The sequence below is a fragment of the Pleurodeles waltl genome, chromosome 5 (assembly GCF_031143425.1).
Source record: "Pleurodeles waltl isolate 20211129_DDA chromosome 5, aPleWal1.hap1.20221129, whole genome shotgun sequence".
Taxonomy (NCBI): Eukaryota; Metazoa; Chordata; class Amphibia; order Caudata; family Salamandridae; genus Pleurodeles; species Pleurodeles waltl.
Window position 1 is genome coordinate 1367927846 of NC_090444.1, and position 25021 is coordinate 1367952866.

Consider the following 25021-nt stretch of genomic DNA (forward strand, 5'->3'; position numbering starts at 1 on the left):
GTGAATGTGTGAGGCGTAGACCATGTGGCTGCCTTACATATTTCTTGCATTGGGATGTTTCCTAGAAAGGCCATGGTAGCACCTTTCTTTCTGGTTGAGTGTGCCCTTGGTGTAATGGGCAGCTGTCGTTTAGCTTTAAGGTAGCAGATTTGGATGCATTTAACTATCCATCTGGCTATACCTTGTTTTGAAATTGGGTTTCCTGCATGAGGTTTTTGAAATGCAATAAAGAGTTGTTTAGTCTTTCTGATGTTCTTTGTTCTGTCAATGTAATACATTAATGCTCTTTTGACATCTAATGTATGTAGTGCCCTTTCAGCTACGGTATCTGGCTGTGGAAAGAACACCGGAAGTTCCACTGTTTGATTTAGATGGAACGGTGAAATAACCTTTGGCAAAAATTTAGGATTGGTCCTTAGGACGACTTTATTTTTGTGTAGTTGTATAAAAGGTTCCTGTATAGTAAACGCCTGAATCTCGCTTACTCTTCTCAGGGAAGTAATGGCGATGAGAAATGCCACCTTCCAGGTTAGGAACTGTATGTCGCAGGAGTGCATGGGTTCAAAAGGTGGACCCATAAGTCTAGTTAGGACAACATTTAGGTTCCATGAAGGAACAGGTAGTGTTCTTGGTGGTATAATTCTCCTAAGGCCCTCCATGAATGCTTTAATGACTGGTATTTTATATAGGGAAGTTGAATAGGTAGTCTGCAGGTATGCAGATATTGCTGCAAGGTGAATCTTAATGGAAGAGAAAGCTAGGTTAGATTTTTGTAAGTGAAGCAAGTAACCCACTACATGTTCTGGAGTTGTGTGTAATGGTTGTATTTGATTAATATGGCAGTAGCAAACAAACCTCTTCCATTTACTTGCATAGCAGTGCCTGGTGGATGGCCTTCTTGCTTGTTTTATGACTTCCATACATTCTTGGGTAAGTTGTAAGTGCCCGAATTCTAGGATTTCAGGAGCCAGATTGCTAGATTCAGCGATGCTGGATCTGGGTGTCTGATCCTTTGGTTGTGCTGTGTCAACAGATCTGGCCTGTTGGGCAATTTGATGCAGGGTACCACTGATAGGTCTAGCAGCGTTGTGTACCAGGGTTGCCTTGCCCAAGTTGGTGCTATCAATATGAGTTTGAGTTTGCTTTGAGTGAGTTTGTTTACCAGGTAAGGAAGGAGAGGGAGAGGAGGAAAAGCGTAAGCAAATATCCCTGACCAGTTCATCCATAGGGCATTGCCTTGGGATTGTTTGTGTGGGTATCTGGATGCGAAGTTTTGGCATTTTGCGTTCTCCCTTGTCGCAAACAAGTCTATCTGAGGTGTTCCCCAGAGTTTGAAATAAGTGTTCAGTATTTGGGGGTGAATTTCCCATTCGTGGACCTGTTGGTGATCTCGAGAGAGATTGTCTGCGAGTTGATTTTGTATCCCTGGTATAAACTGTGCAATTAGGCGAATTTGGTTGTGAATTGCCCAATGCCAAATTTTTTGTGCTAACATGCTTAACTGCGTGGAGTGCGTCCCTCCCTGCTTGTTTAGATAATACATTGTTGTCATGTTGTCTGTTTTGACGAGAATGTATTTGTGAACTATTATTGGTTGGAAAGCTTTTAGTGCTTGAAAAACTGCAAGAAGTTCTAGGTGATTGATATGCAGTTTTGTTTGATGTACGTTCCATTGTCCTTGTATGCTGTGTTGATCGAGGTGTGCTCCCCACCCTGTCATGGAAGCATCTGTTGTTATTACGTATTGTGGCACTGGGTCTTGGAAAGGCCGCCCCTTGTTTAAATTTATGTTGTTCCACCACAGAAGCGAGAGGTAAGTTTGGCGGTCTATTAACACCAGATCTAGAAGGTGACCCTGTGCTTGAGACCACTGTGATGCTAGGCATTGTTGTAAGGGCCTCATGTGCAGTCTTGCGTTTGGGACAATGGCTATGCATGATGACATCATGCCTAGGAGTTGTAATACCATCTTTGCTTGTATCTTTTGTGTTGGATACATGCGTTGTATGATGGTGTTGAAATTTTGAATTCTTTGTGGACTTGGAGTGGCTACTCCTTTTGATGTGTCTATTATGGCTCCCAGGTATTGTTGTACCTTGCGTGGCCGAATTTTGGATTTTGTGAAATTGACGGTGAACCCTAGTTTGAAGAGGGTTTGTATGATATGATTTGTGTGATTTGAGCACTCTATTAACGAATGGGCCTTGATTAGCCAGTCGTCTAGATATGGGAACACATGTATTTGCTGCCTTCTGATGTGTGCAGCGACTACCGCTAGACATTTGGTAAAGACTCTTGGTGCGGTTGTTAATCCGAAAGGCAGTACCTTGAATTGGTAATGTATTCCTTTGAATACAAACCTTAGGTATTTCCTGTGCGATGGGTGAATTGGTATATGGAAATAAGCATCCTTGAGGTCTAAAGTTGCCATGTAGTCGTGCAGCTTTAGCAATGGCAATACTTCTTGTAGTGTGACCATGTGGAAGTGGTCTGATTTGATGAAAGTGTTGACTACTCTGAGGTCTAGGATTGGTCTCAGTGTTTTGTCCTTCTTTGGTATCAGAAAGTACAGTGAGTAAACTCCTGTGTTTATTTGTGTGTTTGGCACTAATTCGATTGCATTCTTTTGCAATAGTGCCTGCACTTCTATCTCTAGGAGATTGGAATGGTGTGTTGTTAAATTTTGTGCTTTTGGTGGTATGTTTGGAGGGAACTGTAGAAATTCTATGCAGTAACCATGTTGGATAATTGCTAGAACCCAAGTGTCTGTAGTGATTTTCTCCCATGCTCTGTAATAATGACCTATTCGTCCCCCCACTGGTGTTGTGTGGAGGGGGTGAGTGACATGTGAGTCACTGTTTAGTAGTAGGGGTTTTGGGGCTTTGGAATCTTCCTCTATTTCTAGGGAATTGCCCTCCTCTATATTGTCCCCGAAAACCTCCTCTATACTGTCCTTGGTAACTGGACGGTGTGGCTTGTGAGGTGCTGGCTTGTGTGCTTTGACCCCGAAACCCCCCTCGAAAGGGCGTTTTACGGAATGAGCTGTAATTCCCTCTGCTCTGCGGGGAGTAGAGTGCGCCCATGGCTTTGGCAGTGTCCGTATCTTTTTTGAGTTTCTCAATCGCTGTGTCCACTTCTGGACCGAACAGTTCTTTTTCATTAAAAGGCATATTGAGAACTGCTTGTTGAATCTCTGGTTTAAATCCAGACGTTCGGAGCCATGCATGCCTTCTGATAGTTACAGATGTATTAATTGTCCGTGCAGCTGTATCTGCAGCGTCCATGGAGGAGCGGATCTGGTTGTTGGAGATGGCCTGTCCCTCCTCAACCACTTGTTTTGCCCTATTTTGGAAGTCTTTGGGCAGATGTTCAATGAGATGTTGCATCTCGTCCCAGTGGGCTCTGTCATAGCGCGCAAGTAGTGCCTGGGAGTTCGCGATGCGCCACTGGTTTGCAGCTTGTGCTGCGACTCTTTTACCAGCTGCATCAAACTTGCGGCTTTCTTTATCTGGGGGTGGTGCATCTCCAGATGTGTGAGAGTTGGCCCTTTTCCTAGCTGCTCCTACAACAACAGAGTCTGGTGGCAGCTGTGTTGTGATGAAAGCCGGGTCTGTAGGAGGCGGCTTATACTTTTTTTCCACCCTTGGTGTGATTGCCCTACTTTTGACCGGGTCCTTAAATATGTCTTTTGCGTGCCGGAGCATACCAGGGAGCATAGGCAGGCTTTGGTAGGAGCTGTGGGTGGAGGAGAGTGTGTTGAACAAGAAATCATCCTCGACCTGTTCTGAGTGGAGGCTTACGTTGTGAAATTGTGCTGCTCTAGCCACCACCTGAGAGTACGCGGTGCTGTCTTCTGGTGGAGATGGTTTTGTAGGGTATGCCTCTGGGCTGTTATCTGACACTGGGGCGTCGTATAGGTCCCATGCGTCCTGGTCTTGGTCACCCTGGCTCATGGTGGTGTGAGCTGGGGAGTGTGATGGCGTTTGTGCTGGTGAAACGTTAATCACGGGCGGAGGAGAGGGTGGTGGTGTAACTCTTTTCACCACTTTTGGTTGTGGTGCTTGTTCCGTCTGGAACTCCAACCTTCTCTTTCTCCTAATGGGGGGAAGGGTGCTTATTTTTCCTGTCCCCTGCTGAATGAAGATACGCTTTTGCGTATGGTCCGCATCAGTTGCTTGTAGCTCTTCCTCAAACCTATGCTTCTGCATTTGGGAGGTTAGCGAGTGCTCTTCTGTATAAGAGCCTGAAGCTGGGTCGCTTGCAGTTTGTTTCGGCGTCGAAACTTTGTCTGCGTGTTTTTTCGGCTCCGAGGTGACTTTTTTCCTTTTCGGGGCCGAAACCTCTCGGCGTCGATCTGTTTCGGTGCCGCTGTCTCGGCGTCGAGCCGTGTCCACACCGGCATCTCGGTGTCGAGGCTTGTCTCCAGCACTTTCTCGGTCCCGAGAAGGCTGCGTGCCGGTGTCTCGACCGGAGTCGGACGATCTCGGCACTGTTTGGGCCTTTTTCGGTGCCGACGGTCGGTCACCGATTTTATGGGTTGAGCCATGGCCTGGTGGCAGTGGCGTCCCCTGGGCCTTGTAAATGTTTCTTTGTGTGGTTTTCGACGTCTTACTCACGGTTTGTGTATCGTCGAATCCTTCGGAGTCTGAGTCTTGGATCGAGAAGGTACCTTCCTCTTCCTGTTCCTCGAACTCCCGTCGGGCTGTCGGTGCGGACGCCATTTGAAGTCTTCTGGCTCGACGGTCTCGGAGTGTTTTTCGGGACCGGAACGCACGACAGGCCTCGCAGGTGTCTTCGCTGTGCTCAGGTGACAGGCACAGGTTGCAGACCAAGTGTTGGTCTGTGTAGGGGTATTTATTGTGGCATTTGGGGCAGAAACGGAACGGGGTCCGTTCCATCGGCGTTCTTCAGCACGCGGTCGGGCCGACCAGGCCCCGACGGAGGATCGATAAATTACCCCGAAGGGCACCGGAGCTCTTCGATCTTCGATGCGGTGTTGAATGTAAGTATGCCGATCCCGAACGCAACAATACCGACGAAAATCTTCCGAAATTAACTATTTTTTCTGTTCCGAAACTCGGAGCGACAGGAACACGTCCGAACCCGATGGCGGAAAAAAAACAATCGAGGATGGAGTCGACGCCCATGCGCAATGGAGACAAAAGGAGGAGTCACTCGGTCCCGTGACTCGAAAGACTTCTTCGAAGAAAAACAACTTGTAACACTCCGGCCCAACACCAGATGGCGAGCTATTGCAGAACATGCGTATCTACAGCGACAGATGCCATCGAACATTAGTTTTCTACTACCGTGAGGCCTGCTCCTTTCGTAGGCTAACATTAGGGCTACCCTAATATACTGTTTGAGTGGTAGATTGTGATCAGAAAAGTGTAGACAGGTCATATTTTGTATGGCCAGAATGGTAATACAAAATCCTGCTGACTGGTGAGGTTGGATTTTATATTACTATTTCAAATGACACTTTTAGAAGATGAGCATTTCTCTACACTTAAAATCCGTCTGTGCCTTACAGCATGTCTCCAATCCACATCTGGGCTGGTTGACAGCTCCCGTGTGCATTTCACCCAGACAACCACAAACAAAGGATGCTCAGTCACACCTGCACACATCTGCATACTGAATTTGTCTTCCTGGGCTGGAAGGGTGGAGGGCCTGACACTTACATTTCAAAGGACTGTGGCCTGCCCTCTCACAACCAACTGCCAAACCCCCTACTTGGACCCTGGCAGACCGGATTGTACTGAAAGGGGACGTTGTGCACTTCAAAACCACTCGTTGAAGTTTCCCCTACTTCAAAGGAACTTTTGGGTACATAAACTGGGTCCCTGACCCTACCAACTTAGACACTTTTGAACCTGAACCCGCAACCTGTCAAGAGGAACTGCCTGGCTCCCCAAAGTACTCATCTGGACTGCTTTGCTGTGAAGGACTGCTGCTGTTCTGTTGCCCTTCTGTCCTTTGACTTTGCCAGGAAGTGTTCTCCAAAGGCTTGGATTGAGCTTGCCTCTTGTTTTCTGAAGTCTCAGGGCCAAAAAGACTTCATCTCTTCAAGGAACTCCTTGTGCACCGAAACTCGCTGCACAGCCTGCTGGAAACGACGCACAGCCTTGCCTGTGACGAGAAAATCATCGCACAGCCGAACCGGAACAGCGCAGCCGGACTTGTGAGTGAAGAAACGATGCAGCACCTGCCTTGCGGCCAGAACTTTGGCGCACAGCCCTACCGGATCGATGCACAGCCGAACCGCAATGACGCAGCCCGACTTCCAAGTGAAGGATCAACCCAGCGCCTGCCATGTGACAGAAAATGTGACGCATCGCCTACCGGATCAACGCAATGCCTGTGACTTCATCCCACACACCCAGGATTTTCCCACATCATCCCTGGGCGTCAAAGAGAAACCTGCATTACAATGAGGAACCGAGCCTTCGCGCCAGAAATCGACGCAAGCCCCTTGTAGCATGGAAAGAAACAACGCATCGCCTGTGCTGCACCGGAAAATCCAACGCACACCTTATTTTTCCACGCATCTACCCCTCTGCGGTCTCCATGTGTGTAATTTTTTATGCAAATCAGGTACTTTGTGCTAACAAGAGACCATTGCTGTTTCTAAGGCTTAAGACTCTTTTCAATCTTGAAAAAGTGGTATTTTGAATTGTGCTTATTGAATCTTTATCGTTTTTACCTAAATTTATTCAGATAAATATCTTATATTTTTCTAAACCTGTGTGGTGTATTTTTGTGGTGTTTTCACTGTGTTACTGTATGATTTAATGCACAAATACTTTACACATTGTCTTCTAAGTTAAGACTGACTGGTCAGTGCCAAACTACCAGAGGGTGGGCACAGGATTATTTGGATTGCGTTTGACTTACCCTGACTAGGATTGTGGGCCCTATTTGGAAAAGGGTGTATACCTCTGCCAACTAGAGACCCAATTTTTAACAGTCAAGGATGTGTTGCTTAAATGCAAATACTCTGCAATGTTGAATGGTGTAATTTCAACGTTGTGGAGACTCAGAACAATCTACTTGTGAAACTGCATTCTGGAAATGCAGCATAAATAAGGGCCTTCTGTAGTTTCAACTTTCTTCTGAAATGCTAAAGGCTATGCATGGGCGGTAAAGAGCTAGTATCAAAGAAGCCAAGTGTTACTGACAGAGTACTGTGCCTTCTAACCCCAGTCTTCCTACCTCAGCGAAAAGACAGCTGGTCATCCAACTCAAGCCCTCCATCTGCTCTTAGACTAAGCCTCCTTCCCTGTACAGGCTGTACATGCATTCATAGCCAGGTGGAGAGATGTCACAAGACTCTCTAGTCCCTTATAGACAGGGTGAATCGAGTCCCATTGAACAGCTGCACATGGACCATCCCTCCTGACCTGGCTGGCCACAGATGTGTGAAACACAACTTCTTTCAATTGGGAGATTGCCTGTGCTGGTTTTGCCCTTTTAGCAAGGAGCAAGGGGGAACGCTCCAGATGCAAGATCCTACGTAGTCTCAATACAGCCACATCTTGCCAGATAACTCTGCATACATTATACATATTCATAACGTCAAAGAGCTGTATCTCTTCTGGAAAATAATGGTGTTTAACGATTTCTCAAATTTGGTACCTGTTACTGGCTTTATGACTGAACAAGGTTTCTGGCAATCATGGCACGGACTCTGGAATAACAGACTTTGCGACACACTGAATTAAAGAGGAATACCACCTTCATGCTTCAGGGACGCAGTTAGCCAGTGCACACTCTAAATTTGCATCTGCAGTTTTCATTCCTGGAGTTGGCAGACATAAATCTGGCATGGAAAAAAAGCGTTGAAGTAGGCAAGATGCATCATGTGCGTTTCAGTAACAGCTCACTGACTGGCATAACATGTCGACGCTTTCAACATCAGCAGCTCTTTTATTGCCCACTAGACAGATTTATTGCAAGGGACCCCTCACGTTTCTGCTAAAATGTAAACAATGTTTCAAATTCACAGTCTGTATATATATCAATCAAGGAACAAAATATCAAACCGATAGGAAATACTTTACGAGGAAGCAAAAATAAAATAAAATAAGTTGCACTGTACATCTGGAAAAGAGAATATTTTAACTGCAGAGTGAAAGATACATAGAGATTGACGACCAGGTTCCTAGTCCTGTTTTTTCATTTAACAAATGAATAGATTCCCGGATTTGTATTTGATTCATCTGCCTTAAAAGGACAAGCACACTTAAATTAAAAAAAAATGCAAAACGAAAGCCTAGGACAGGATGAATGTCGTGCAGAGACGCAGAGATCTGGCAACTCAAACTTTGACATATGTTTGCCCTAGAGAGAGGGAGGCACTGAATGAGAATACAGCATATGTATCATTATGAGAAACAGGCATAAATGGGATATCAGAATAGGTTTTATTAGTAGGGGCTGGTGTTGATAAAAAAATAACATAAGAATGGGATATCCCTAGTGGAAGGAGGCTACTGTCTTCTCACCAAGTTATGGGCATGGCTGGTCACAACAATGGATAGTTGCACCCATTGGGAAAGAAATCTACTGACTCAGTAGAATTTTGTTCAGTCCTTCATAAGAGGGATACTTAATTTCCAATCCGCTGTGCGGTATGTGTGGAAATCCATGTTTTGTGTGAGAGGTTTCCTCCACAAAGAAGGAAGTTCCCTATGCAAGGGTGAATGCCAGTTGGCCTCTTACCTTTGAATAACCCTCTAGTTCTTGCAAATCAAAGGCTGAGCAAGCATTCACCTTTGTCTGAAAGAAACATCCAGTTCTGGGTCTGCCTGCCAACAGCATCAGGGGAGACCCAGTTCTGTAATGTGTGTAGGGAAAGCTCTTTTCTGCCAGCCAACAGCACATCTACAATTGGGATAAGAAGATGTCTCACAAACATCTCTGCTGCGTCACCCACCCCTTTCTTGCAGACACCAATTTACAAAAATACATGCTAAGGTTGGCGCAGGAATTAAACTTTCCAAGTGACATACCTTAGGATTGTGCACTGGCTTTCCATTCTCAGTTTCAGGTAAGTTTGGGCTCTCTGGAACCGGAACTTGGCACCGAAATTGGTTTCAAGAAGCAGCATTTCAGCAACTGGTCAGGGAAGACATCCTTCAAGGGCAGGACAACATTTGTCACCCTAGGACAACGCAAAGGGCCAAAGGATAACCCAAATGCCACATTATAGTTTCAGAGGGTCTGTTAGCAGAACCAAAGCGAGTAGAAAGGTGCTTTCCTGACCAACAGCAGACACAACAAGAACCAGCTATCTAAGGACTGAGTAGAAGACTGAATCAAGGAGGGTGTCTGCCAAGAGCCAGAGGTGTCTGCAATACAGCTGAGCGGGTCTGACAACCAAACCAAAAGACAGCATCACAAGGAGACTAAAGAAGGCAGAGACATCGCAAAAATGGCCAACTGTCATTTATATTTATCTTACTTGTAGCACTAGCGTGGTTTTGCAGGGACGGCAACAGTGCTATTTATTTTGTGTACTGTAAATCTCCAACTAGAGGTGGAAATGGTTAGGTTTGTTTGTTGAAATGTACTATCTTGATGTAGCTCCTTTCCCACTCTGAACAGTTATGGCAACAAGAACAGGAGGAAATACATTTTCAGTGGCAAAGAAATGAATCAACGCCCACATATCATGTGTCTATAACTAAAAAGACTAGATTACATAAAGATCAGAGTTCAACCAGCTGTCTGAACTTAGGATGGGACTTGCAAATGAAAGTTAGCACTAGTGAAAGTTGATGCCAACTGTAGGAAATTGATGCAAGCATAGTTTTCATTGTCGACATAGGGCGCTTATCCATAGCTCAAACCTTTCTACATGGTACAAATTCTCCCGAAACGCAGCTCAGAAAACCATGGGACTTTCCTAGGGTTTTTTCTAAGTCTCAATAAAGAACCGTTGTGAGCTCTATTTATATGTGTGAAATCTACCTAAAGATGACCAGAAGGTACTTTAATGGAGAAACGTCAACTGAACAACAAACACATGCGTCGAGAACAGAGATAAGCATTTAATTGATAAGTATTATGGGAAAAGCGGTCTACGATCTGCTGCTGTGCAACCTTACACACTCTTTTTCATGCCATATCTTGTGCCCTAAAACTCTTGACTCTGCTTATGAAAATGCATAAGGGGATTTGAGAATTAAGATTTTTGGACTGTCTAATGTGAATGATTGTAATGCAACATTAACCACCAACAGAAAATGTTGCCAGTGTAACACAAACACATTGACCACTAGATAACATATTATGGTTTGTACCTTAACAATAGTTGCTTGTGATATTTTATTAAACTACTTTCTCTGCAAGCTGCGCTTGGAGAAGAATTATGCCTTAACAATGTAAGTCTCTGCCGATACCCACTTTGAAACAGACTTGGAATTTCTGAGGACGGTTGAAGAGTTACTAGCAATATAGAGCACCCGAAGGGTAAAACATGTTCACTTTGAATATTCACCTGATCAAAAAGCAGAATGTAAGTACCAGTGGTCTGGATGTTCCAAAGCAGCTTAAGCTGGGCAACATAGTGATTCTTGCATGGTACAGGAAGATGCGAAGAACAGCTTTCAAAGGCTAACTGGACACTTTGAATTGATGTGGTTGTTTGAGGGGCATCTTAAAAATTCAGTACCTCACCTTTCCAGTCACCTTTCCACGCCAGTAATTCCCAGTCATACGAGAATGCTATCCTCTGGGGTGTTGAAAATGTTTGTCGACATCATACGCATCTGTGAGCTCCAGACTAGGCACTTGTACTGGGGTTTTGACAAGGTTGAGATTGTAAACTATCTCCTGCTGCATGCGGCCCTTCTATTTTTTTTTTTTCCAATTCTGATACAAACCAGGGTGTCACCAATATTAAGGATTTGACACCAAACGAGACCAGGTTAATCTTTGTACAATGATGCCTAATTACACAAGAAGGGCAGAGCATTTCAAGCAATTATCTAGGGATTGTTCAGAGCCAGGAAAACTCTTAAGAGTGATTTAGTACATGAAGCTAGAAATCTTCCCTGTATCTGTTTGGATACCCTACCGTCAAACTAAGCATGCCTCCATTGTATGTAATGTAAGAAGTCACAATTGAGAAGTACACCACCAAAGCAATGCTGTGTAAATATGTGTGTTGATAAACCTGAAAAAATGTGATCAAAAAAGTGTGAATACCCGGTCTGCCAACAAATGAACTCTGATGAATTTTACTTTGGATGGGATTCAAGTCTCACTTTGCCTTAGTTGCTCAAAACCTAACAAGTTGAATACGCCTCATGCTGCCAGGAACAGTAATGGGGCCTTTATGAGCGAAACCTACACTAAATGCTGGCTATGAAGGAAGAATATAATGTTTGGTAAAAGTTCTAATGAAGACCTATAGGCTACCTTAAGACTGAATAAAAGGGCCCAGTCCTTTCCACTACAAATAGGAGGCATCCCGGTGGGTCTCTGGAATTAGCATATGGAAGTCAATACCCTTTAAGGTCAATGAGAACAACCAAACTTGGATTGTGCTAAGAATAGGAATTAGGGATTGAAGAGTGAAGAACTGATTTACAACACAGAAAACCAATAATGGGACTTAGTCTACCAGTATACAGTGAGATGGCTAAAGAAAAATGCTTTTGCCGTGATACTCAATTGGTTGGGACAAATTATGGAATGATGCTTTTAGCAAATGGAAATTTGCAAAAACACAGTATTGACAACAAAATCATCATCTAACTGCGAGGAGTCCCAATTCAAATCTACTGGTGCTCAAATTAATAGCATGTTAGCTATTGAGGAGCCTATTTTCAGCCCAAACACAGAACGCAGAATGTAAAGATCTGGTATAAAAACAAAACAAATCTACTTAAGACAACACCACCACTCTGGATCACAAAGAGCTTTCCCTCTCAGTTTAAAGTCATTGTGGGTTGATTAAAAGCTTGTTCAACGTATCACAACTCCTTCTCTCCCTACCTTACACACGGTATCAATATCCCAAGGAAGAATGGTTCTCAGATCAATAACTTCACAGGATACACCCAGTTTCTCTTGAGCCATGGTTGCCACTTCCTTGACAACATGAACCTAAAAGAAAAAAAGAAAAAATAATCAGTGCTTTTGTTTCTCAATCCTTTTAGGCAGTTATTTAATGCATTACTGAGATAATTTGCGTAGAACAGTGATTATTGTAAAAACAGCTGACTACAATTGTATGTTTCTCTTTTCCCAGGTCGTTTCCTTTTAGAAGTATAGGTAAGGTGCACGCACAGTAACAGCAGCAAACTACAGTTTTTGGTCACTGTGACAATTACTGAACATATGAAAAGGATTGCTTAAGATAAGAACAAGCCTATTCATCATATTTCTGATAAACAGCCTGAGCTTGTATGAGCTGCACAGACCGCTTCATCTATTGCTCCTTGACATTTTTAACTATGTAGATGTCTAGACTAACTTGTAGCAATTAATATATCCTTCAAACGTGGAGATGTTCTGTGCAACATTATCTTGTTACGCTACTCTGCAAATAAACCTGACAGCATATAGATCGTGCTTAAAGTTTATATATGCACTTTTCTACAATTCTCGGATTACTTCTTGTTAAATGCATCACACGGGGTCCTACACTTCCTAATGAAATTCCTCATCATATGGACAATAATCCATTCCACAAGATAGGTTCCTGCTAAATAAAAACTGCCAAACACACATTGTTTTTTCCATTGTTTTTTTTAAACAACCGCCTCCCATTCCTGAGAGGGCGTAAGTACAGGTACTCTTGTAGCAAACAGTCTCTCACCTACGAAATACGTACCCACATGATGAAAGCTCAGTTGTGCGTCAACCATCGGGGCAAGCGTAAGTAATCCAGCCATTACCACTGCTCCTGCATTAATCTGCATTAATCTTCTCATATGACTACACAGGAAACTTTGCTTCTGATTTTGTTCATATACCTACACAGCCAGACATACTTGCAACTGCAGTTTCCAACCCATCTAACTAGTTATTGAGCTGCCATCCTCAAAACAAACAATTCAATCTGGCAGACTCAGACACGGCATCTACCTTGTACCACACATACTGCAAGAGACACAATTACAATAAAAAAACGCCAAGCCTTCACCAGGTACTGAAGCACCGTGAGAAGACACTGCAAAGTAAACAACTGAGTGAGACGCTCAAAGAATCTGTCCCCACCTCCCAGACTGTAAAGAGGTGAAACTGAATCAGATTCCGGAAGGGAAGATTTGACTGACTGACAGACAGACAGACAGACAGACTGACTGACTGACTGACAGACAGACAGACAGATGCGCACACAGAAAAAGGAAAGCCTCAACTCCTGCGAGGAGGATGGGACACAGGTAGGAAAAGGTCACAACGCAGCTCACTCCATCTTTAATCACACTCCATCCACTGAGAGGGGTTCAAGAAAATGGTCATAAAGTTGTAGCCTGATATTATTAGACCAATCCAATGAGCAATAAAAAGTGATGGGACTGCCTTCTTATTTGTATGAAGCTTGTGTCTGGTTAGGCACAGCTAGTGAAGAAACTCACTAAAGCGTGCCAAAAACCTTTATATGGAGAGGGCCATATCTGTAATTTGTGAACCCCTATAATGTGCATCTGAACAATTCCTCCCAGTGTGTTAAGGGTGCCACATACAATATTTTAAAAAGGGAGGAAAAGGAGAGTTCTGGGAAATCCTACTCAAAAGCAGGTGCCAAGAATATGTATTTAGAGTAATAATTTCACACTCTTGATGGTTCAATAGAAAAAAGATAGGTCCACAGGTATATGATAGGTCCCAGTTCCCTGCAGCCTCATCAGCAGACGGTTTCTAAATCGGCAACCAAGTCCAACAAGGTTAGGGCTGTGACTCTGCTGCCATCAGCCAGCATTCTAAGGTCATTGGGAATGGAAAAAATTACTGGCTCTAAACCAATCTTGGGATTAAAACCCCTTTACTGTTGAGGACAATAATCAGCTTTGATACATCCCTGCAATGGCTTCACCACATCTTTCTCCACTAATTTTGAGAAAATGTTTGGAAATATGCATCTTGTTGGCAAGAACTGAAGAGTCCATTTAAGTTTTTTTTCCATTAGGGGGAATGACTACTGTCTCTTTCAGATGAGTGGGCACCATTGCCCTATTGGCTGCTCTCTTCAGGTCTTCCCACATATATAAGCACAGCACTATCAGAACTTGGACAGGCAAATGTCTGGGAGGAGCCAGACGAGTGACAGCAATGTATTGCACAGTGAAATGCTATTTAGAGAGAGGAGTCTTGGAATTCCTTTTGCTACACCCAACACCGGCTAGAGTTAGAAAGTGAAGACGCCAACAGAAAAAAGCACATCCATCCTTAGTAAGAGAGTTTACTTCTGGAAGTACCAAAACCTTCTTCAAGTCCTTACAGTTATGCAGGTCTAGCATAGCAAATCTAATCCCAATGCCAGGGAGAGACGGAAAGTAAGAGCTGAAAGAATGAAAGCAGAGGCTATAGCGAAATATTCTATTTCTATGAAAAGCTGCATAAATTATCTCAATCCGCAACTCTTGCCTTAGACTGCTCAGACTGGGGATCATGTCTCCCTTCATTTTTAAATATGAGGCAACAAAGAAATTCCGAATCTGAACCAAGGGGCACAATGTTATGTTATGAAAACTAATAAAGAGCACAGTTACGCAAAAGAGTATCTTGGCTCGGAAAAAGATTTGCTGTCAGTGGAAGTAAAGCTCAATTCAGAGAAAAAAAGGAAGGTCATTAGCCCTTTCCAGAAAGAGATATGGTTGTCACGAGATCTAGTATGAAAAGGGAGGTTTGTTTGAGTGCTTGGTTGCCAGGGAAGAAAATAAAGATCCTCCAGAGTGTAACAAGTGATATTTGAGGAGTCCAAGAAGGCTGACAGAAGAGGATCCAAGTACCCAAGTGGGGGTATAGAAGCAGAACTCACACTTCAGGCTTGATGGACCTTGGGAGTGAAAGACCTGGTAGACCAATCAGAGGGTTAGAAGAAAATACAATTTCAATAGGAAGTCAGTGAAGGGAAGACACATGACAAGAAATGGGAGACCAATGAGGAAGGCAGCAGACCGGACCAGTGGTAGAAGCCAGAAAAAAGACACTTTACTGTTCTGGGTGGAAGGAGAAACATTGTGGTCAAGACGGATGCCAAGAGTACAAACGTTGATGACAGGAATAGGAGAAAGGCTCAAATTGGCTGGCCACAAGTCAGAAGCCCAGATAAGTTTCCTTTCCCCAAGAAGAATTTCTGTTTGTCAGTAATGAGCTGTAATGCTTAAAGCAGACCAAAGGGGTAAAAAAGGAGGAGTGTTATGAATATCCAACAAATACAGCATAGTAGAATGAGAAGATGCGTGTCATACACTTGAGGGACTAGGGAAAAGACAAACAAACTGATCAGCTGGATTAAGGTAAATGTTGAGGAAGATACGATTAAAGGAGGAGCATCAAGTAACCTGATGCATGATGGAGGGAGATTCTGACTAAAAAGGAGGAGATGAATGGCTTAACAACAACTGGTTAGTTAAGACAGAATCCAGGAAATAATCTTAAGGATACCAGCAGACTGTACAACAACAGAAGAATGCTGCAGCGGACCGTATTAAATGCTCCGGAGAGGATGTGTGGAAGACAGATATCCACAAGAATAGCCACAGGTGAGTTTTTCATGCTCTAAGGCGTAGTACCTCTCAAGAAAGGAGAAGAGTTGGGTGTTCACTTGTTTTTCGAGATTTTTGATTGGATGAGGAAGAAAGACCATAGGGTGATGGATGCTGGTGAAAGAGACACGACCGTTTTTTTTCAAAATAAGGACAACTATAGTGTGTTTCCAGTTAGAGGGCAGCTCTCAACTTTGTAAGGGTGCACCTCTCTAAAGGGAGATGGAAGAAGTGAGAGATTGACCGAGATAGGTGGAGTAAGAGGGGGCAAGTGGAGCAGATCTGACAGAGGAACAAAATTTGCTTCAGATATGCAAGATTTTTACATGAAAAAAATGGAGAGAGCGAATTACAGAAAGCCTGAGATCAAGCGACTGTAGAATCATAGCAAGCGAATGTAGAAGCACAAAGAAAAATGTAAATAACTCTTTAGTTAAAAAGGCATTAGAAATTCAGGCAGCATATAAGGATGCACAAGCACTAGACAAAGCAGGAGTTAGTAGGATGTCGCTGCAGCAGTAATCAGTGTGCCAAGCTCTTTTATCACATTTACAATGGAGATAATGGTTTGTAATTCACTACTGAACCAGGGAGCAGAGGGAAAACATTGTGCAGAGGGTGGGTAGGGGTTAGCTGGGACTCATGACCAAGAGCTGACATAATCCAGGTGCTGGGACAAAGGAGGTTGAAATGAAAGCCGAGTTAAATTCAGCCAAGAGGCCTTATGAAAGGAACTATTCATGACCCACGGAAGGATGAAACTACGTGGTGAGAGGATGGGAGAGGCCAAAGGAGATACCAAAGTGGTTGGTCCATGGCAGTTGAAGCCTCAAAGAACAAATAAGTTAAGGAAAGAATTACTGGAGATTCAAGGTACGCACTCCACGGTGGGAGGGAACATTAATCAGCTGAGTTGGGCCAACAGAGGCACAAGGATCAAGGAATTTAGCAGAATTGAGACAAAGAAGGCAGACGACTCAAAAGCTAAAATTGCCTAAACCAGCACCTCGAAGACCTGAGGAATAAGGAGGTTTGTGAAAAATCGACAGTCTGCCAAAATTAGTGGATGGGCTAAGAAGCTGATAAACAAAATAGCACCAAGTGTGCCCGGGGAGAGAGGGATTTTCAGACCAAGAACTTCAGCTTTCTGGAAAGAATCAAGCATAAGTGGCTGGATACTGATTGCACTTGCTGAGGTGTTGAGATTTGTAGTTGGAAGGAACTGCAAAGGCTAGATCTGTTAAAATCATCTCTGCTTCTGTAAGAGGTAAGACAGAGACTGAGATGAGAGACAAAGATGGAACCAAAGAGCAGCCATAAAGAAGGAGGGAAGGTGAAGGGGTAGACAGCTTGGCTGGAAATAGGACTGTTGAGGGAAGGAGAGTTGGGCGATCAGGAAACATAAGGGATAGGAGAAAGAAGGAGGGCAGGTGCAGGTTTAAAGAAAATAAGCTTTGTAGAGGAGCAGGTGAGCCCGGAGCAGGGCAGTGATCTCAGGGGTGCAGCTGGCAGCCTGGATGGCAATGATTGCAGGCATAGCGTGGACATGCACACCCCTTCAGTAAATCATCAGAAGTGTCTCATTTATAAAGCTGAGTGACATGAGGGACAGACAGCATGACTGGGGCGCAGTCCAGGAGTGAAAATAAAAGAAAGATAATGTGTGTGCCATTCAAAACAGACTGGAGCTCAAGGTGATAAAGGTATGTAGCGTTTGAGCACACTACTGCACTTACTAAGAAAGAGGGAAAATCCAAATATATAAACAGAATGGTAAACAAAATACCACTTGCCACTGCAAGTGTGAATTATTGTAATAGGTTAAAATAAACTGGACATGAGGATAAGCTTCCCCAACCATACAAGGAAACACATATAGTTTAAAAGGAGCAATAAAATGTACTAATATGCACATTCCCAGAAAGGGATGTTGTCAAGATTCTAACAGTTAACTAAGCTGTGTTCAAAATAAATGTAGGTAGACATTTGACAGCACAAACAAACATATGGAGGATAAATAATTGTCCACACAACAATTTCAGGGAACGTCTAATCCTATATCAAGATGAAAAGGCACCCTATTAAATCACAAAATGATGATGGACGGAGTGCTGAACAATGCAAACACTCACCCCCAGTCACAGATCTGGTTTTAATCCATCGTTCTTTTGCTCACCATGCCACCCCAGTTTGGACCCAGTTCATGGGAACAGTCCAGCCCGAACTGCCAAGCCAGGTCCTCCCTGGACCAAAAACAAGCATCCTAGGACTGGTTTCAGGGTATCACCCTTCATCAGCCAGGCTAGCTTGATTCTAATGGCATGGTGAGCACAGGACCCACGACTGGGCATACCCTTCTCACTTAGGGAAACTTTAACAACACAAAAGGATGATGGACAGAGTGCTGAACAATGCAAACACTCACCGTCAGTCACAGACCTGGGTTTATTCCATCGTTCTTTTGCTCACCATGCCACCCCAGTTTGTGGTATGAAATCACACCAAAGGCGCTCTCATGCCAAATGGCATGTAGGGCAGCAACGCAGGACCTACTTTTCTGTATAGGGGAAAATTCTGTATAGTGCCCCAGCTGTATCAGCACAGCAGTAAGGTTCAACGGCTATTTCTAGTCTTAAAGCTGAAGAGAACATCAAAGCATGCCAAACTCCTTTGAAAGCAGCCAGTGTAAATCGGCCATCTCTAAAGAAAGAAGATACCATTCAAAAAGGTAGAAAAACGAAGCAGATGAGTCCCTGAGACCATCCACTGCCCAGAGAGCAAACCTTTCAAGTGAAACATGGGTATGAGTCCTCGGGCATATCATTCCTAAAAGAAATCGATTGACAAAGCCTAGATCTTCACCTGAAGAGACCAAAAAGATAAACAGGACCAAAGGATGTTCAACAGGCACAAGCCCTTGTCATCAGATTTGGAGGCACATATTGTAGACCAAAAGAGGTTTAGGGTACCCCAGGACACCAATACTAAAATATTACAGGAATCTGGAACGTGCGCCTGTCAGAAGATTTTTCAGATCGGTGGAAATTCTACTCACTGCAGCCATTCAAACCTGTGTTAACTTCTTGTGTCTTCTGGCATGATTGTTATTTGACCAAGAAAAACAACTGCTTCACTAATGATTTCCTTGTAGGTTTAGCTGCCCTTTCTCTAAAACATGAACATTTTGGCTAGGATACGGTATACATGTGCCCATTTCTTCCTGATTGCCTTTACTTAATCACACTCTCCGCCCAACATAAAAAGGAAAACCAGACTGTGTAGCTACTTTACCCATGTAAAGCATTCTTGACACAAAAACACAAAAAAGTGCTGACTCACTAGTTTGAACTAAAAGATACAGCGTAATGACCAATGAGAGATTAACCTCCCAACCTCCCAACCCCCAGCACCATGTCAGCACACAACTGAATGGGACCAACATTTTGAAGATTGCAGTTCATTTTCTTCAGTCTGCACTAATTTCAATGGGAGACGGTGCTAGGTGTTTTGCAGCACCCAAGACGTTGAAAGTACAGTAGAACATCTGATTAAACATTTCAGCTCGATAATACACAAAGATAGTCACCCCACAATGAGTGAAGCTCAGATATCCTGTTAGAAATGGGGTCCCCGGTTGGCAGTGCTTTGCACCCTGTCCAAGTAGGGACCCTCACTCTAGTCAGGGTAAGGGAGTCGCACAGCTAAGATAACCCCTACTCTCCCCCCTTGGTAGCTTGGCACGAGCAGTCTGGCTTACCTCAGAACCAATGTGTAAAGTATTTGTACATACATACACACACAGTAACACAGTGAAAACACTACAAAAGGACTCTACACCAGTTTAGAAAAATAGCCAATATTTATCTCAATAAAAGAAGATCAAAACAACAAAAATAAATCCAACATACAAAAGTAAAGGTATCCGTTTTTGAAGATTAAACCTCAGTAAAGCACTTAGAAACACAATAGCTCCATCTGGGGCTGTAACGGAGCCTTGACGGAGTTGTTTCCAACAGTCTGACGCCAGGGAGTGCAGGCTGGTCACTGAGTCGCAAGGACACCAGGTACAGTACCTTTGAAAAAGATAAGGAAACAAAGACGATGCACAGAGTCGGGGAGGTGAGGCGTCGCTGGGGCTGGTGTGGCGTTGGTTCTTTACTGCTAGCTGGGGAGGTGAGGCGTTGGTTCTTTATGGTTGCAGGGGAGGAGATACGAAGTGGGTGGCGAGGCGTTGGTTCCTTACAGTCATGCGGGGACAGATGAATCCAGTAGATTAAGATACAAGCCGTCAACTTTGCATTGTCATGATCACACCACAGTTCCACAGGAGCTGTCATGGAGACTCTATTTCGACGTCAGGCCACTGTTGCAGTTTGCGGTCATTGCACTCAGTGGGGACCACCGCTCTGGCGTAGGCAGTGGCGCAGAGTCAGACAGCGGCACTAGTTCTGAAGTCGCTCTTCTTGATTTGTTCTTGGTTGCACCAGAACCCAGTCCCAAGGGCCCAGGAACTGGATTCGGCACCAGTTGGCAAGTCAGGACCAATTGGCTACAGAACACAGGTGCTGGCAGATGAAGTCTCTGATGTCCCTGAGACTTCTTAACAGGAGGCAAGCTCAGTCCAAGCCCATGGAGAACCTTGGAAGCAGGATGTAAAAAAGCAAAGTCCAGTCCTTTCACTCCAAGGACGGAAGCAGCAGGCCAGCAAGGCAAAGCAACAGGCAGAGTGGCAGTCCCTTCTACAGCATCCAGCTCTTCTTCCTGGCAGAATGCCCTCAGTCCAGAAGGATTCTAACTTTTTCAGGTCAGAGGTCCAGAACTTATACCCATTTCTACCTTTGAATTAGGCAAACTTCAAAGAAAGTCTTTGTAGTGCACAGGACCCTGCCTTCCCACCCTGGCTCCAGACAAACTCCGGGGGTTGAAGACTTCTGTGTGTAAGGACTAGCACAGCCACATTCAGGTGCAAGTGTCAGCTACTACCACCATTCTAGCCCAGGAAGACCCATCAGGATATGCGGGGCACACCTCAGCTCCATTTGTGTGACTGTCTAGAGTAAATTCACAAACAGCCCAGCTGTCATCCTGACCCAGACATGTATTCCACAGAAAGGCAGAGGCACAGAATGGTTACGCAAGAAAATGCCCACTTTCTAAAAGTGTCATTTTCAACTTACAATTTAAAAATCTACTTCACCAAAAGATGTATTTTTAAATTGTGATTTCAGATGCCCCAAACTCCATATCTCTATATGCTCCTAAACGAAAATTACACTTTAAAGATATTTCAAGGCAATCCCTGTTCTACTTTAAAGGTGAGATAGTCCTTACAAGTGAAAATTGAATTTAGCAGTATTTCACTATCAGGACATGTAAAACACACCAGTACATGTCCTACCTTTTAAATACACTGCACCCTGCCCATGGGGCTGCCTAGGGCCTACTTTAGGGGTGACCTGCATGTAGTAAAAGGGAAGGTTTGGGCGGCAAGTGGGTCCACTTGCCAGGTCGACATGGTTGTGAAAAACTGCACACAAAGGCACTGCAATGGCAGGCCTGGGGCATGTTTTGAGGGCTTATTTGGGTGGCACAATCAGTGCTGCAGGCCCACTAGTAGCATCAAACTTACAGGCTCTGGGCACACATGGTGCACTATACTAAGGACTTACTGGTAAATCAAATATGCCAATCATGGATACACCAATCACAATACCATTTAGACAGGGAGCACTTGCACTTTAGAACTGGTCAGCAGTGATAAAAGTGCCCAGAGTAATAGACCCAGCAAAAAAGATCTGAAGCACATAGTCAAAATCAGGAGATCAGAGGCAAAACGTTTGGGGATAACCCTGCAAAAAGGGCCATTTCCAATATATCCCTAATGTTAAAACCAGGGAAGGATGCTACGCAGTGTGTGCATCCTATAGGCTGATAATGCTTTCGAGCCTAGATGTTAAATTTTATACTCAAATAGTTGCTGGAAGACTGGAACCAATTTTACCTTCACTCATTCATCCAGCCATGGATGGATCAACACAATTAAAATGAATGCCCTTCCCCATGGTTCTACATCTGTTTCAGGCATTGCTAATCAGTCTTTTTATGGAACCTCAGTCCAAAGTAACACAATTTGCATAGCAGGGACTTGGTCCAATACCTTTACATTGTGGTGACCAAACTCTATGGGTCTTCTGCCCCTTTGGAGGATTTGGGTTATATTATACAGCCATTTACGGGTTATAGCAGATCAGTCCCTCAGAGAATCTGACAAATGTTGGATACATATTGATTGGACTAAAGTAGAGAGCACGGTTTAGGGCCCAAAATGGCCGACTCTTCTGGACACTTATTTAAGCACTCTTGGCTAAACCACACTGGAGGTTTGGGATGTACTGTCAATATAATACCATTATATCCTTTCCTTCCCTGCTCAGCCCAATTAAAAATTTGATAGCGTTTGATTTAAAAGGAACAGTACTATTTTACCACACCTGGGAAAATCAATCTGGTACCATTCACCATTGTCTTAAAAAAAAAAAAAAACGCCCTGCCCCTGAAACTTATTATAACACCAACACCAACACGGAGGATTGGGGCCTGGGAGAAATGTCCTCTTACCATTCCTCTGTACTTTTCCTTTGCTTTGACACTCATTGCAAACAAGGTGCAGGATGTGGTTGTTTTGAAGGCATTGTCACAAACCGAAGACTCCTGGACTAACCCTAGCTTTTGATCAGGCAACTAGATTAAAATCAATGTAATTTATTAGGGCTGACTTTCAGTGCAATCAGAATGGATGTTTCTTAATTCTTAAGAAAAGGTCTGGAACCTCTAAAAGAGAAAGTTATGTTGAATTGGAGCACAGGTGATACATCAAGCATCTAAACTGTTGCCATCATCTTCTAGGAGAACATGACTGACAATCATTCTTGGTCCTAAGCAACCTAAAGTGCACCTGAGGTCATGTTTCACATGAAGACATGTGTCCTTATCATGAGGTAGATATTGATTGTTAGTCATCTGTGAATAGATAAAATCATTCTTGATGTTGTTAAACACTCAGAGCTTGACATTTTTGTCATCACCTACAATGTTGATATTTTTAGCAGGGAAATAAAAAGGCAAGAGAGGTGTGGAGTTCGTTATAGAGCCTGCCCATAGAAAGTGCAGAAAAGGGTATTCTCTTATGAAGAACTTCAGATTCCAACAACTGACAGCTTGTCAGGACAAGGAATGTAACCTTTTGGTTACATTCTAAGAATTACAATCTTGGCTTTGCTACAAGAGGATTTTTAAATGAAGTCTATGCATACTTGAAAATAACTCATCAGAGCCTTAAAAAGGCCATTACAAACCCACATTTGGAGCCATGTATTTCCTATTCAGACCCATATACATGAAGGGGTTATGTGAGGGAATCATAAAGATGTACAGATATACCTTTTTTGCACCTTCATTGCCCATCCCTCTTGAATTTTCTTTTCATGCTCATTGCTAATTGTCTGTAATCATCACAAAACTGTGCTCTAAGATGTCAAGAATGGCTCTCAATTTAAAACCTTCAATATCAGAAACAAATATTACCTGTTGACAAATACAAAAAACCCACCTCTCATAAAATGTTCACATTGCCGTAAATGGAGCATCACTTAAAAAAAATATCTTGTATTAATGTCGGTCAAACTGATTTATACCCAAATAATATGTCAATTAGTATGAGAAAAATTATATCAAAATGAACACGGAGTAAGCCATCAGATTAAACATTACCTTGGCAACAATGCTGTAAAATGTCCTTATGGCCCAAGAAGCCTTACACCATTCGGACCAAGATGTGAGGAGATGGTCCTAGCAGAGGCAGGGGACTGCAATGCAGATTACCACTTACCAATTTAACTTGGGATCCCATACCGCAGGCTGGCGAAAGAACTGAGACACTTCAATTGTGATTCCTATTGTCTGATAATTAAGCAGCCAAAATTTCATTTTCCACTACTGTTTTTAAGATAGTGCTCCCTTCATAAAAAAAAAAAAAAGGAAAAAAAAAAAAAGGAAAAAAAAAAACAGATAGAGTATACCACAAGCTAAAGAGGACAGCAGAAATTTAAGGCTATAAAAGAGGAGGTAAGCCACAAGTTTTTGAAGGGTCTCCCTAAATAATTATTTAAAACAAATTAAAAACGAATGTTCCTCCTCAGCAAACAATCAACATAATTCAAACTTTAATCAAGGACTTAACTGCTGCAATTCTAGACCAAGCATGCCAGCTTTTCACAAAGCTGTAAAATGTCACCTAACAAAATGTAATTCCAAACTTAATACACTTCCCCCTTCGTTTACCAGCACCTTATGGTTACACCAATGTCTCCCTAATGGGGCAACTGACGAATGAGTAAATATATACAGATTTTACTAAAATTATCGCAAGGGAAGGGAGCAAAAAAATAATGGGGACCCTCCCAACAACGACTTGAACTGGTAAATAACCCTCATAGAAGAGTTTCACTTTTCCCATCACTTATTTGGACCGCTATTAAAACACTTTGAAAAGGCTGGGAATGGATTCTTATATTAAAAAGTATTGCTGACTCTTGACTCTTCACACTAAAACTTGTAAAAACCTTTTCCACATTAGGTAGCTGGCACACGTCTATCATCACATGAATCTTCTTTTGATTTCCATTACTATATGAAAACTGATTAAAAATCTGCCGCTGCCTTTACCTGCTTTTAATTTATGATTAAAATATATTACCATGAATACGAATGATATGCTGTGATGCAATTTATCTGTTTTGTATTCTATACATTGTGAGTAATATTAAGGGAAAAACAATTTTTCTATACATCTCTACAATTCTGATTCTATATCTTACAAACACCATACTCCATACTTTGCCTGATATGAGTCTGTCTTCTAAAACTGGAAGACTCCAAACAGAGTTCCATTTGTGTCTACGTTGAGTTAAGTATTTGTATTCAAAGTCTAGACTTCCGGACTAGAAGGATAGTTGCGAAGAACCAGTAAAAATGGAGACCTCCCCCCCCCTTCAAAGGGCAACTCTGGTGACTAGGGATGTGGAATATGGCAGGATTGCTGTATTGCAGCGGGAAAGCTTTTTTCTTTTTTACAATGCAGCATATGTGCCCGCCCCACCAGGCAGTCGTAACTCTTGCAAATATCTCTGCACATAGGTTTCCTGTAAATTTTACTTTTGATAGCCACGCTGACCCCTGTGTCAATGGTGCGTTCACACCAATTGGTTTGACCGTGTGTTAGTGAGGACCAGGAG

General features: G+C 43.2%; 1 protein-coding gene across 1 annotated transcript in view; it reads right to left on the minus strand.

Annotated features, from left to right (window-relative positions):
* BCKDHB (branched chain keto acid dehydrogenase E1 subunit beta) overlaps positions 1–25021 on the minus strand; it is an 880450-nt gene that overhangs the window by 538747 nt on the left and 316682 nt on the right. Inside the window, exon 8 of the mRNA XM_069235622.1 lies at positions 12007–12117. Coding sequence (XP_069091723.1) covers positions 12007–12117 — 111 coding nt within the window. The remainder of the gene's footprint in view (positions 1–12006; positions 12118–25021) is intronic.